The sequence below is a fragment of the Equus przewalskii genome, chromosome 13, assembly GCF_037783145.1.
Source record: "Equus przewalskii isolate Varuska chromosome 13, EquPr2, whole genome shotgun sequence".
Classification (NCBI taxonomy): Eukaryota; Metazoa; Chordata; class Mammalia; order Perissodactyla; family Equidae; genus Equus; species Equus przewalskii.
Window position 1 is genome coordinate 92,496,133 of NC_091843.1, and position 14,004 is coordinate 92,510,136.

Below are 14,004 nucleotides of genomic sequence, written 5' to 3' on the forward strand. Positions count from 1 at the left end.
TTACATGAGGTGTTAGAGCAGTCAAGCTTATAGAAACAGAAAGTAGAAGCGTGGTTCCCAGGGGCTGGGGAGACAGGGGGTGGGGAGCTGTTCAACGGGGGCAGAGTTTCAGTTTTACAAGACGAAACAGCTCTGGAGATGGTTGGTGGTGACCGTTCCACAACAATGTGCACGTAATTGACAATACTGAACTGGACACTTAGAAGTGGCGCACTTTATGTTAAGTGTGTTTCACCACAATTAAAAATGCTTTTAAAAATTAAAACTTTTGCACTTCAAAAAAGGACAACAAGACAAGGTACAAAGTGGGAGAAAATATTTGTAAACCACGTATCTGAGGAAAGACCAGGATCCAGAATGTACACAGAACTCTCAAAACTCAACAGCAGGTAAACAAGCAGTCTAATCAGAAAACGGGCAAAAGGCACGAACAGATACTCCACCGCAGGGGGTGTGCGGAGGGCAGATGGAACAGCGTTTTGCAGCAATGGCACTCCTGGGCACGGATCCCGGAGTAACGAAGATGACAGTCACACGTGAATCTGCACACGAACGTTTACAGCAGCTTTATCTGAAAGAGCCAAACACTGGGACGACCCAAGTGTCCTTCGTGGGTGAACAGCCAAGCAAATTGTGGTCACTCACACCACAGAACACTGCTCACCAACAGAAGGAGTGAACTAGTGACACACACAACTAGGTCCGTGAGCTGCCAGAGAATTATGCCAAGTGAAAAAAAGCCAGTCTCAAAAGGTGGCATAGGATTACTCCACTTCTGTAACATTCTTAAAATGACAAAAGTGTGTAAACGTGAGGCAGATATTGGTTGCCAGGGTTAAGGAGTGTTAACGGTGGGAAGGGAGGGAATGTGGTTGTGAAAGAGGGTGACATGAGGGTCCTTGTGGCAGAAATCGTCTGTAGCTCGACTGTCTCAGCATCACGTTCCTGGTTGCCATGTTACTATCGTTTGGGGAGGTACTACCGTTGGGGAAACTGGGCAAATGGTACCTGGACTCTCTCCATATTATTTCTTTCAAGTGTGTGTGATTCAACAATGACCTCAAAATAAAAAGCTTAATTGAAAAAGTCACTATTTAATAAAATATGATACAACTGTTTAAAACATTTGGTACATTAGATTTGATCTTTAGAAAAAACTACCAGTAAAATTCTCCTAACTCACATGGAGGGGCTTCAGAGGGGAGCAGTTCAGCGGGCAGGGCTCAGTCTGGGAAAGGGCCGCCTCGAGTGAGAAGGGAGCAGAGGCTCATGGCAGGAGGGAGCGATGCTGCAGCACAGGCCAGGCCACACGATGCCAGGAGGGGCTGGGGGCGGGGGGGGGGCACTGCCATTCCCCAAATAGCACTGGCACAGAGGGAGAGGCAGAACACACCAGGACAGCCGGGCTTGCAGAGAAGCAAGGCCAGCCCCAGCACGGACCGGGAAAGCTGAGCGCCTGAGCTCACAGAGGGGGCTGCCTCTGTGCGGTCAAGCGCCACTCAACGTGCCAGGGTCGGATCTGGGCCGAACCTGCAAAATTTGGTGTGAACAGGCCTGGGCAAGGACACGTCATCTTAGCGCACGGCACAGGAGGTTACTAAAGAAATGCAGCCTCCGGAGATAAGGAGCTGGAAGTCTCCCTGGGTCCCGGCTCACAGAGCCAGGTTTGGTGTGGACACGGCTGGCAGGGGCTGGGTGAGCACATGATGGAGAGGAAGGCGTGGGCTCAGACGCAGGTGCCCACAGGGCACCACAAGGGCTGAGACTCCGGGTGCTACCGTGTGTCTGAACAGGAGTGGCAGTGCCCTGTGAGGGACTCCTAGCAGAGGGCTCAGGGTGGTCCCTGCACACAGCGCGCTCGTCCCAGAGGCAGCACTGGTGTTGGTGGGACACCACTCCTAATGTCAAATAGCATCAGAGCCAGTCGACATGAAACAAGGCAGTTTATGCTCACGCAACTTCAGAACCACACACTCTTCCTAAGTGGGGTTTCCCTTGTGAGGACAGCAGCCGGATCATCTGTGGGAGGTGGTTGGGGAGTCGGGACTCAGGTTCAGGCTCCTTGAGCAGCTTCTTGGTGCCTCCTGAAATTCATAGTCCACCTCTCCCCACTCTCTGGGTGGCCTGGCTGGTCAGTCACAGGCTCCTTCTGCCTCAGACCCAGAAAGGGCAGCTGTGGCTGGTCCTGGAGGCCATGCCAGGCCAGGGAGGTGACTGTGGGAGCCAGGCTATGGGTTTTCCATCCTCACACCTTGGAGCACCAGGAGCCCCAGTGGAAGTGCCTCAGAGGCCGGCGTGTGGGTGAGGCTGGGGACTGACTGTCCCACTTTGCCTGGGGCTAAAGGGGCCTCCGTTTGAAAGCCAGGATGAACTGGTCACCGAAAGTGAGGCTGCCTTGACAGGCTCCGGCTGCTCCACCCCACGAAGCCGGACCCTTCAGTCCACCGGCCCACAAGGAAGGGCAGTTCTGCTGCCTGGCGGCCCCTAGGAATACAGCAGGACCCTTACCTCCTCCCTCCCCCAAACAAAACAACGAAACAGATGACTCATCCAGTTCTGCTCTTTATTGGTGTGTCTGGGCACAGGGAGCGAGTCCTAGAGGGGAGGCTGAGGGGTGGCCCAGCAGGGCGGCCCGACCACACCCCAGCCGGCAGGGCCAGGCCTCAGCGCGCCTGGGCCAGGTGGTGCTTCTTGTACAGCAGCGCCCGCCTCTTCTCGCGCTCGCGCACGAAGGCGCGCAGACGCGTGGTGGGGAAGGTCACGGCCGCGGGCTGGGAGCCGGCCGGGCCCTCCTCGGTCAGCCACGGGCACTGCAGGCAGCTGGACGCACACGGCCGGCCCCTGGAGCACAGGAGGGGGCGTCAGCCACGCTCCGGAAGCTGGGCCCGGGCGGGTCAGGAGGGACGGGTGGGGCGAAGTGGGCGGGACGCGCGGGCAGGGGGCGGGGCAGAGCCGCCTTACCAGGGGTGGGCGCACAGAGTGCTCCGGAGGAAGGCCACTGCGCCCCCGGACAGGCCCGCGTAGCAGCGGCCCAGCCGGATGAGCCCCTTGCGCAGGCCCTTTTGCAGGTCGCGCATCCCCTCGCTGCTCACCGGGTACTCGGCGCTCAGCCTGTGGGTGAAGATCAGAGGACTCAAATCACCCTCAGATGAATGGGGGACACGGGCGATTCAGTGGTGACCCTCGTTGGATGAGGGACACGGGGACTCTGAGGTCACTCTCGATGGATGGGGGACACGGGGCTCTGGGATCACTCTCGATGGATCCCAGGCCTGCCCTCTCACCCAGAGGACTCACATGATGAAGGCCGTCACGCCTATGGCCCAGACGTCCGTCTGCGGGACCGCCCCCTGGCCCTCCAGGAGCTCCGGAGCTGGGGGGCACAAGAGGGGCCCCGGTGAGTGGCTGAGTGTGTCTGCAGTGGAACGGGGCGGGAGGCAGGACTCGGGGAGGGGCTTGCTCTTGGCCCACCCCTCCCCCAGGTCCCGCCCAGGGCTGCGCCACGCTCACCCATGGTCTCCATGTAGTCCTTGAACCCCTCCGAGGGCAGGACCCTCTCCTCGGCGAGGCTCTGGGCGTTGCCGAAATCGACCACTTTGAGCAGGTTGTACTCGGTGACGATCATGTTCTCGGACCTGAGGTCCAGATGCAAGATGCGCTGGCCGTGCAGGTACTGGGCGGCACTCAGCATCTGCCACAGGTAGTCCTTCACCTCCGATTCCGAGTAGGAGGTCCTGGCAGCAGAGGGCGGTTCAGACCAAGCAGAGGGGTCAGGAGGCAGCACGTTGGGAGGGGACTCTGTCCACCGCAGAGGGGGCTCGGGGTCACCAGCCGTCCCAGCCGGTTAGGGAGGGGCGCCGAGCCTTGTTGAGCGCCCCTATGCGGGCGGGCCGGTGGAGCCGGGGCTGCGATGCACACTGCCCCGCCCTGCGCCCCTCGTCCCGCCGGGCCGCCCCTCACCTCTCGGCCAGGCAGGGGAGCAGCTCCGGCCCGGAGCACAGCTCCAAGATGAGGACCAGGTGCCGGGGGCTGAGGTAGGCGGCCTGAAGCTGGGCCAGATGCGGGTGGCGCAGGCTCTTGAGGGCCTCGTATTCGCGCAGCACGGCCGTTCTGTCCTCGGGGCGGTAGGGCACGATCTTGGCGGCCAGCGCGCGGCCGCTGGCCTTCTCCCGACACTGGCGCACCACGCTGAAGCGGCCCCTGGCGACGAAGCACCGGCCAGGTTCGTGTGGACCCCTCCCGCCCTGCCAGCCCATGCAGCTCCCCACTGCTCTCCCGCAGCTCCCGCCCGTCCTCCCATTCTGCGAACAGCCAGGAGGAAGCCCGGAGGGAGGGGACCGGAACTTTCTGGGAGGGGGCGCAGATGCTCTGAAGCAAGCATCAGGGGAGGTGAGCCGTGCTTGCAGATGGAGTAGCTGAGGCTGGGGTGGGAGCTGGAAGAGCTAGGGGGCGGGGAGGCCACGGCACCGCCCACCCACTGTCCCCGAGGCCCCACCTTCGGATCTGTGTCTGGAAGGCGAAGGTCTGTGTGCTGGGGAGGGGCTGGGCTGGCGTGGCAGGGCCGCTCTCCTCCTCAGAGGCTGTGGAAGGGAAGCTGGTGACGGGGGCCTGCAGCCCCAGCTACCCCACCTTGTCTCCCATCACCCCTTCCCAGGCGCCCTGACGAGGTCCCCTCTTTGACCCCACACACTGGACCTGTTCCTCAACCATTTGGGGGCGGGGACACAGCACACAGAACAAATTGTCCTGAGCGGGTACTGGCCACCTGCGCGGTGTCGAGGCAGGCAACCTCCGAGGGCCCCTGCTGCCCCGCCAGGCCCTGCAGAGTGCTCACCCAGGTGGCTGGGCCCCCCAAGGAGGACCTGGTCCGAGGGGCTGCTGTAGGGGCCCATGCCCGCCTTGCTGACACAGGCCGTCCGGAAGGCGTACAGGCCGCCCCGAGAAAGCTTGCTGGTGAGGTAGCAGCAGTCGAAGACATCTGAGGCCAGCGTGCTCCAGCTGCCACCTGGCCACAGGGAGCGGGTGTGATTCAGCCCGAGGCCTGCCCACCGGAGTTGGGTGGAGAGACCCCGCCCCCAGGGCAGCCGCCCAGGGATGCAGAGGGGCCGGGTGATTCCCTGATGGGGTCCAGGGCCCCCACCAGGCTGGCACTTCCCCACTGCTCCCCGCCACTGACCCCGGGGCCGCCAGGACGGGAGGGCAGGGGGGCGGCCCTACCTTCCAGGCTGCACTGCACAATGTAGGTCACGGGGCCGTACGACTCCACAGGCTTCCAGACCAACAGCACCCTGTCCGCGTACACCTCCCCGATGTCCGGCCGTGGGGAGGACGAGGGGAGCTCTGCAGGGCCCGTGGTCAGGGGTCGGATGCAGGCTCCCAGGGGCCACCCGAAGCAGCTCTGAGCCCTGGCCAGCCTGCCCCACCCTCCTGCACTCTGCTGCCAGGCCCTGAGCCCACCCTCCCCTGGCCCCCTTCACTCAGGGGTCCCTTTCCAGCGCTGATGGCAGGAGGGTCCCCGTGCCTCACCTGGCGGGGGCGCAGGAGGTATCTGCCTCTGACCTCACCAGGCCTCCCTCCCACTGCTGCCTGCCCAGAAAGTCATGGAGTGGCCCTCGTTCACAGCCCCCTGCCCAGGTGAGAGGGGCCTGTCCTGGCTGCTCAGCTTTGCCGGGCCCCCTGGGGATCAGGAGTCCAAGAGCTAGGCCCACAGCCCCCAGCTTGGCTCCCCCAGAAACACCCAGCACTGTGTTTCGAGGTCACGGCTTGACTGTAGTAAAGATACAACCTCCTCTGGCGTCTGCTCAAGGGACGGGTGGGAGGCACCATGGGAAGCATGAGGCCGGGAGTCAGGCAGAGGGATCAGAGAGAGGGCCCGGCCGGCCGGCTCACCCTACCTCCTGCTTCCTCACCCAGGGATCCTGGGGTGCAGAGCCAGTTCAGGCCGCCCCCCACAGCCTCGACGGGCCTGGTGGAAACCTCCAAGTGGAGGCAACAGACACCCATGACTGCTCTCCCCGTCCCACGGAAAGGGCCCAGTGCGGCCCACTCACCTGCCTTCCGGAGCGTGGCTGAGGTGGCCGCTGTGCCCAGCGGGTTGCTCACGCTGCAGGTATACAGACCCAGGTCCTCGGCCGTCACCACCAGGATAGTCAGCAGCTGGAAGTTCTTGAGTGTGGAGGAGATGAGGAGGCGGCTGCTGCCCTCCAGGACGGCCCCATCTACAGCGGGACAGAGTGGGCCTAGGGAGCAGCCCCAAGTACCCACGGCCCTGTGCCCCTCCCCTGGGCCTCGGGTTCCCTCTGTACATTGAGAGCGGTGCCCTCCACAAGCACCCCCAGCCCAGGACGGCTCCTCACCTTTACTCCAGGTGGCCTGTGCAGCTGGCTGGGCCGACACCTGGCAGGCAAGAGTCACAGACTGGCCCAGGACCACCGTTTCGTCCACAAGCTCCCTTAGGAATGATGGTGCTGGCGAAGGGAGATGAGGTGAGCCTTCAGAAGTGACCCCCAGCCCAAGAGCGTGGGCTAGACCCCACAGTGGGGACAATGGAGATGAGCCCCACCCCAACCTAGTTCATCTTCAACACCACTGCCTCCCCCAGGAAGACCTCCAGGACAGCTCAGCCTCAATAGCTGGGGTGCCAGAGGCACCTGTCTGGGATGGGGCCCCCGTGGGTGTGAGCTTGCCCGCCCTGCTGGTCTGGACACTGAGGAGGGGCTCCCTCCCCTACAGCCAGGTCCCCTGGGTGATGCAGTCACCTCGGTCCCTGCTCTTCAGGCCTGACAGCCGGAAAGAAGCCAGGCCTGCCTTCTTCCGGGGAGGACTCTCCTTCTCGGGACCTGCAGGGAGGACAGGGCCATGAGAGGTCACACAAGGGGCTAGCCCCTCCAGCGGCCAGCAGCCTGGCACTGCCGCCAGGAGCATGGGAGCAACACTCCAGGGCCCTCCACAGCCTGCTGTCCAGATTGCCAGGTGGCAGAAAAGCCCAAATCCTGGGGGTTTTGTTGGAAACTGGAGCTAAGTCTGCAGTGAGGAGCACCCCTCCCTACCCCGTCAGATCAACTCGTTAGGCACGGACACCTGGGGCAAGTAAGGCTGGCAGCTCAGGGACCACAGGTGCCTCGGGAGGCCTGGCCAAGGGCTCTGGGTCAGGGAGGGCCCAGGGGTCAACCATCAGGGAGGGCTGGCGCAGTTCCCATCTCTGCAGGGGCAGGGGCAGGGGCAGGGTGGTAACCAGGCCTCCCTGTGTTAGGTCCCGAGGCTGGTCGCAGATGCACGTGGGGAGGGGTCTAGGCCCAGAAGGTGACCTTGGGAACAGAGGATCGTGTGTGCCAGGGCAGGGGGAGGGCGGTGGGGGGACTCCAAGGGGGATTCCTGCGTCAGGAGTGCTCCTGCGCAAGGGAGGGGCAAGGCGCCCCAAGGCACCTGGATGTGCCCAGACCTGGGGTGGGGGCGGAGGGGGTAGGGGGAGTCACCTTCAGGCCTGCCCCTCAGGAGGCGGGAGATGTGGGCCACCGAGGCCCTCACCCTCCGGCGCAGACCCAGCTCCACGGGCTCTTCCAGCCGCACATGCTTCCCGGGGAAGTGGAAGAAGCCCCTGGAGGGAGGTGACCACTTGCGCTTCCGGCTGCCAGCAGCCTCCCCCAGCAGGGCCTCCATGGTCTCTGGCTCCTCAGTAATCTCCAGGCTGGCTGACGGGCCCAGCGTGCCAGGCCAGGGCCACGCGGCCTCCGGGAACTCCGCCAGCTCCTCCCCAGCCTCAGACTCAGGGGAGGGCGGCCGCTCTGGCTTGGGGACCTTCCTGAAGATCATGAACTCGAATGGAAGATACTTGATGTCATACAGGTCGGACAGGTTGAGGTAGGCGGGCTCCACCTCCGAGATGTCCAGGGACACAGTGTCAGCGGCTTCCGAGTCCCCTGACAGGTCCCGGATCTGCACAAGTGACACTTGGGAGCCCCCACCCAAGTCGTCCCAGGAGGTGAGCTCCGGGGAGGCCCTCGGGGGAGCCTCGCTACCCTCAGGTGGGGGTGCTGCGCTGGCCCCCGCCTCATCCTGCTCCTCCGAGGACTGAGAGGTGGCCCAGGCCATCCTGGCCCATAGGGGGCCCTGCCCCAGCATGCCCCCTGCGTCCCCACCAAAGGCAAAGGTGCCATAGCCTGCCACACCCGCATAGCCCCCATGCTGCCCCAGGGAGAACTTTCGGGTGGTCGCCTGCTCCTGAGGCCGCGGTGGGCTGGGCTCAGAGTCAGAGAGGCCCTCTGCCTCCTGGTCCTCAGCATCCAGGGTGAGGCCAGGCTCGGAGCTCACTGGGGAGGCTGGCCCTACAGAGCCAGGGGAGCTGGGTCTCCCAGTGAGAGGGGTGTCCTCCAGCCCCCTTTTAGAGCCTGGCTGGGGGCTTGCTTGGGCTGGGGATGGGGGGCCCTGGGGTTCCCTCGAGAGGCAGGGGCTTCGGGGTGCGGAGAGGGCGTCTGGGCCCGGCCCTGGAGGGAAGGAGCCAGGAGTTTGCGGTACAACAGCTGGAGGGGGCTTGCAGCCCTCCTGGGGGGCAGGACTGCACTGGGGGTGAAAGAAAGGCTCCTGCTGCCCCCCACAGCTGTCCTGGGACAACCCCTCTTGCTGAACACCAGCCACTTCACCACTGGTAGACGGAAACAGTCTCAGTCCCTGTGGGGACCCCTCTGGATGCTCTGTCTCCCTGGATCCTGCGACCCCTTGGGGTGAACTCTCCCCTGGGGACACAGGGAGGACCGAGGCCGCGGGGGTGGGACACTGCCCCTTCAGGCAGGCCTCAGCAGAGGAACTAACGCCTTGCGGCAAGTCGAGGTCCAGGGAGCGGCTGCGGCCGGGCGCCCCTCTGGCGCTGGTGCCCGGCAGCCGCAGGGCGGTCTCGAAGGAGGGCACTTTGGCCATCAGCACGGCCTGCTCCTCCCGGGCCGCCGCCTCCTCCAGCGCGCGGTGCTCCAGCAGCGGCTCGCGCAGACCGGGCAGGGCGCTGGCGAAGTAGCCGCCCTTGAGCAGGTGCCGCCGCCGGGCCGGGTGCCGCCTGCCGCCCGCGGCCAGGGCCCCGCGCTCCGCGCCCTCGCCCGCCTGCTGGTAGAACAGGCTGCGGATGACGCTCTGCCGGGGCACGCAGCCCGAGGCGGCGGGCGGCTCGGCGCCCCGGGGCGAGGGGGCGGGGGGCGCGGCCGCGGCGGGCGGGCTGGTTTCGGCCTCCTCGGGTAGGCTGGCCGACGGCCGCAGGAAGCCCCGGGGGTGCAGCAGCGGGGAGTGGGTCACCGGGGAGGGCGGCAGCGACTTGGCCCGGGCGAAGGGCGCCAACTCGTTGTCCGAGGAGGAGGAAGAGCTGCTGGAGGAGGCGCTGGCGTCGCCGCGCAGGTGCCGGGCCACCCCGAGGGACGGGCTGTCCGGCGGGCCCTGCAGCAGCTCGGGGATGGAGCGCATCACCAGGATGGACTTGTAGCTCATCAGGGAGCGCTGGGGGTGCGGGGAACAGGGCGTCAGCCGCTGCCGCCGCCCTCGCGGCTCCAGGGGCCCAGACGGGCGACTACGGAGGCGGGGTCGGGGACGGGGTCACAAGCCCCGCCCTCCCCAGGGCACCGCCTTTCTGTGCGCTCGCCCCTGGGACTCGCCTGGCGCACGCAGTTCGTCCCTCCCGACGGCTCAGCGAGAGCCCAACCCGCGCAAAGCACGCCCAGCCCGGCTTCCCGCTCTCCCGGGCCCGCGGGGCGCAGGGCCAACCCTCGGGGTCTCCAGCCCCTCCTCCCTAGCACCAGCTCAGCGCAGCTCGGCTCACCTGCCACCGGCTGCGGGCCAGGAGGAACTTCAGCTGCTTGGTGTTGATGAAGTGGGCCTCCTCGGCCGGCACGGACTTCTGGGGGGCCCAGGGGAAAAGCCACGTCGAGGGGAGAGCCGGATGCGCCCTTTGGCCCAGACAGATCCCCCGCCCCCCTTGGCCTCAGTTTCCCTCCCTGTGCGCCAGGCCTGCCCCAGGCGCAGCCTACTCACCAGGAACCAGGGGTGGGCCAGGCACTTGGTGGCACTGGGGCGAGCCCTGCAGGGAGAGGAAGGCCGGGGTCAGGCCAGGGGTCACCTGGTCCCCGGGCAGGCGATGAGGACCCCGGGCAGGCGAAGGGAGTCTGCACTCACTCTGGGGCCCTCTGCAGGGCAGCCTTGATAAAGTCCTGGGCATCCTGGCTGAGGTGGGCAGCCACTGGGCTGCTCCAGGACACCCGCCCCTCCAGCACATTCAGGAGGGTGGCTCGGTCACTCTCGCCAGCAAATGGAGATGAGCAAGTCAGGCTGAAAGCACAGACGTGGGTCACCTTCAGACGTGGCCCCATATTTCTGGGTCCATGGGGGCAGGTCACCAGGACAGGCAGTGCTGGGTCTCATAGGGATGGTGGTCTGACTAGGGATGACCTTAGCATTACTCCCATCCGGCCCTGAGAATCCTAGCAAGTGTTTCAGATTTGCCTAGAGATCCAGGCTCAGGCTTGGGTGAGGATCTGGGCTTGACCTGGGATAGAAGTCAAGGGTCAGCCTAGGGTGCCCACCTGCCTTAGCCTGAGGTGGGATCCAGGCTCAGCCTGGGACAGGGACCGAGGGTCAGTGTGGAGTAGGAACCCAGCCTTAGCCTGAGGTGGGATCCAGGCTCAGCCTGTAGAGGAGATCCAAGCTCAGTCTACAGCAGCAGAGTCCTCAGGGCAGCAGTGCCTGTTAGGAGGGGGCTCTGGACAAACCATCCAGACCCTTTAGGGAAACGGCTCAGTGCTCTGCCTCATGCTGCCACAGAGCTCCTCTGGGACAGGGTGTGTGTGAAAAGCACTGCAGAAACCTCTTATCAGAGTTGGCCCACTGCCTGTCCCCAGAATAGCTGCCCCTTGGGTCTCAGGTCTCTGATCTGGGGAGTGGCCAGCAGTGCGCGTGGCCTCCTGTGGGCCTGCTGGGGAGGGGTCTGGGGTTGGCTTCAGACGATGCGGCTGACAGGGGCAGGGGTCTGCTCACCTGAGGTAGGAGATGACCCCCATGGCCCTGCGGGAACAAAACCACAGCCGTGAGTCACCCCAGGCCCGGCCCGCAGGCGGGGGGTGAGCAGGGTGGGCCCGAGAACTGAGGGAGGAGAGGGAGTGGGAGACAGTGCGGGGGCCGCGTCCCTGGGACCCACACACTCACCAGATGTCAGAGGCCTTGCTCACGGGGGTTTGCTGGATGATCTCGGGCGACACGAACTCAGGGCAGCCATACTTGCTGTACTGCGGCTCTGCTGGGGTGATTTTTTGGGCAAAGCCAAAGTCGCAGATTTTAATGTCTTCCCGGGCAGGATGCACCATCAGGATGTTGGGGGGCTGTCGGGAAGAGTCGGGGAGTGGATGAGGCCAAGCACTAAGGAGGTGACTCCCAGGGCTGCCGGTGGAGGGGGGGCACTCAGGGGTCTGTCCCACGCTGATGGTGAGCCCAGTGTGGAGCAGTGGGCAGCCCCAGGGGCAAGTTTCAGTGCCATTTGGAGGTGATCTCTGCTCCATCAGAACCACACCCCACCTGAAGGGGCTTCTAGGATAGTGAGCTCCCTGTCCCCAGAGGTAAGCAAGCCCTAACAGGGAGGCTGGAAGTCGTGGTCTGTGCCTTCTCAGCCTGCAGGCCCTAGGGTCCCACCTGCCCCTCCCCAGGCTCTGGGGGCATGGGGGCAAGTACCTTTATGTCTAGGTGGAGGATGCCCTGGCTGTGCAGGTACTGCAGCCCTTCCACCAGCTGCTGGATGTAGACCTTGACCTGCAGCAAAGGCTGGTGCTCAGGTGAGAGAGCCAGCCTGGACCTCCCGCTCCGCTCCCCTCCCCACCCCGCTGCCACTACACCGCCTCTCCTTCCCTCCAGATCTGAGCCTGGGACGGTCCCAAGGGGCAGGTTAGTGCAAAGCCTCCCAAGCCCCCATGTCCCCCAAGGCCAGGGAGTCCTCTGGGCCCCAAGGTGGGGGCCGGCATGGGTGTATGGAGCTGCCTAAGCACAGCAGGAAGGGTGGCGTCTCAGGAGTGGGTCGTGGCTGGCCCGCTGGCCAGGGCCGTCTGGGAGGGGGCAGTGGTGAGCCTGGCCACCGGGAAGGGTTTTGAGAGCCAGACAGGAGCTGCCACACCTGGTGAGGCCCTGGGGAGCCCCAGAAGGTCTCTGAGCTGGGGAGCATCTGGTGGGGGGAGGGGTTCTGCAGGGACATGTGGTCTGGGCAGGGGGCAGCGGGAGGCCTGTGGCTCCAGCGGCAAGGTCACCTCGGCCTCCGTCACCACACTCTTCTTGAACAGGCGGTCCAGCAGCTCCTCAGCCGAGCACCTGGGGCTCCGGTCAAGGAAAGCTCTGGGGTCTGGAACCAGCCGGCCCCACACACGGGGGGTGAGTCTTATCTCGGGATGGGGGTGGGGGACCATGCTGGGGAGGGTGGGAGAGACAGGGACCCGGAGGAGAAGGGCTGAGGCCAGTGGGCTGCGGCAGAATGGGAACAGAGCCGTCTTCTCCTCTCTGCACAGCGCCCACCTCCCACACCCCCTCCTGGCTGGGGATGCTGACTGGGGAGGTGGGGTGTGGCGAGCACATGACACCCAGAGCGCCTCAGCTGGGCGTGACCCAGAGTGGATGGGGTAGGGCATGTGCCCCTTGCTGGAGCCCGGGTGGGCAGCCTGGGAAGCCCTAGCACTTGGGGCCAGGAGCAGTCACTAAAAAGTCCGACCTCCCTGCTGGAGAGAGCAGGGAGAGCACACTAGGGGCCTGCCGAGACATGTCTGGGACTGCCTGGAAGAGGCCCTGCCCAAATTCCTGGCCCGAGGGAGGATGAACTAGAAGGAGGAGGACGGCGCCGTGTCCGGGGTAGTCAGACAGGCAGCGTCATAACGGAACGTGGGAAGCCAGGCCCGGGGACACCAGAACCGCAGGCCCCACGCGGCCCTCTGGACCCCTGCCCGCCCGGGGCACACGCCCCTCCTCGCACCCTGGCGCCCAGGGCGGGATACAGCTCCAGGACAAGGATCAGGGTCTTGCGCGTCTCAAACTGGTCCAGCAGCGCCGTGACCAGAGGGTGGCTCAGCATGGCCAGGACGTCCCGCTCGCGGTACGCCTGGGCTCGCGTCCTGCTCCGCAGGGGGATGAACTTGGCAGCGAATGACATCTGGTTGCCCTTGTGCTGCACCCTCTTCACGAAGCCAAACACGCCCCTGGGAGGACGGGAGCCCATGCTGGACGCCCACGCTGGACGCGCTGGGGCGGGGCTCCCGGGGGTGGGGATTCCGGGAGTAAGAGGGTACTCTGGAGAAAGGGCGCTACTGGGCGTCGCGGCTCTAGAGGGACCCGGGCCCCGGGGTATCGGTACCCAGATACTGGGTCCGGTGGGGGGTTCCTGGCAGACGGGATTTCCGGGGAGGCAGGAGCTTGGGGGTCGGGGTTCTGGGAGTTGGGTCCCCAGAGGCGGGGGATCTGCGTGGCGGGGGAACTGGGGGCTGCCGGGTCGGGGACTCCAAAGCGGGGACTCCAGGGGGCGAGGGTTGGGAGTGCAGAGCTGGGGGGCTCCTAGGGCGGGATTGGGGGTGATACCTTCCGATCTCCTCCTTGACCTCGTAGAAGGAGTGCAGTCTCCTCCGGGAGCTTCGCTTCTCTGAGTCCGGCTCAGCCCCTGTGGTCAGGAAGGGGGAAGCCGACAGCATAGGCGGGTGTGACCACCCGGTACCTCTATCCCCAACTCTAGTGTCCGCGGGGGCAGCTGCCTGTGCCTGTGCCCTTGGGGGCCGTGGGATCCCCAAGCCCGCGTCGAACTGAGACAGGGCCTGGGAGGGGTCCCGGACTTACCCCCATGGACCAGCAACTCCGCCTTGCACAGAACCTGGCCGCCAGCATTTCGGGCCAGGCAGGTGTAGACACCGGCGTCCTGCTGGGCCACGTCCCTCAGCACCAGGGAATATGTAGTCCCTTCCTGCTGCTGGCTGAGCCGGGTGTCGTCTGCCAGCTGGGTGCTGTCCTGGAGGTATG

The 14,004-nt window shown here is 64.9% G+C and overlaps 1 protein-coding gene across 21 annotated transcripts in view; it reads right to left on the minus strand.

Annotated features, from left to right (window-relative positions):
- Positions 1–2,549: 2,549 nt before the first annotated feature.
- OBSCN (obscurin, cytoskeletal calmodulin and titin-interacting RhoGEF) overlaps positions 2,550–14,004 on the minus strand; it is a 154,010-nt gene continuing 142,555 nt past the window's right edge. For all 21 annotated transcript variants that reach the window (XM_070569985.1, XM_070569987.1, XM_070569984.1 and 18 more), the window contains 22 exons: positions 13,825–13,993; positions 13,573–13,651; positions 12,996–13,196; positions 12,261–12,321; positions 11,695–11,772; positions 11,176–11,348; positions 11,008–11,034; positions 10,150–10,302; positions 10,009–10,054; positions 9,797–9,874; positions 7,476–9,477; positions 6,759–6,839; positions 6,357–6,467; positions 6,051–6,218; positions 5,218–5,340; positions 4,835–5,005; positions 4,496–4,580; positions 3,961–4,200; positions 3,511–3,734; positions 3,298–3,373; positions 2,962–3,111; positions 2,550–2,841 (listed from right to left, as the gene is read on the minus strand). In XM_070569985.1, the coding sequence (XP_070426086.1) occupies positions 2,664–2,841; positions 2,962–3,111; positions 3,298–3,373; positions 3,511–3,734; positions 3,961–4,200; positions 4,496–4,580; positions 4,835–5,005; positions 5,218–5,340; positions 6,051–6,218; positions 6,357–6,467; positions 6,759–6,839; positions 7,476–9,477; positions 9,797–9,874; positions 10,009–10,054; positions 10,150–10,302; positions 11,008–11,034; positions 11,176–11,348; positions 11,695–11,772; positions 12,261–12,321; positions 12,996–13,196; positions 13,573–13,651; positions 13,825–13,993 (4,674 nt within the window). In that variant the 3' untranslated portion in view covers positions 2,550–2,663. The remainder of the gene's footprint in view (positions 2,842–2,961; positions 3,112–3,297; positions 3,374–3,510; positions 3,735–3,960; positions 4,201–4,495; positions 4,581–4,834; positions 5,006–5,217; positions 5,341–6,050; positions 6,219–6,356; positions 6,468–6,758; positions 6,840–7,475; positions 9,478–9,796; positions 9,875–10,008; positions 10,055–10,149; positions 10,303–11,007; positions 11,035–11,175; positions 11,349–11,694; positions 11,773–12,260; positions 12,322–12,995; positions 13,197–13,572; positions 13,652–13,824; positions 13,994–14,004) is intronic.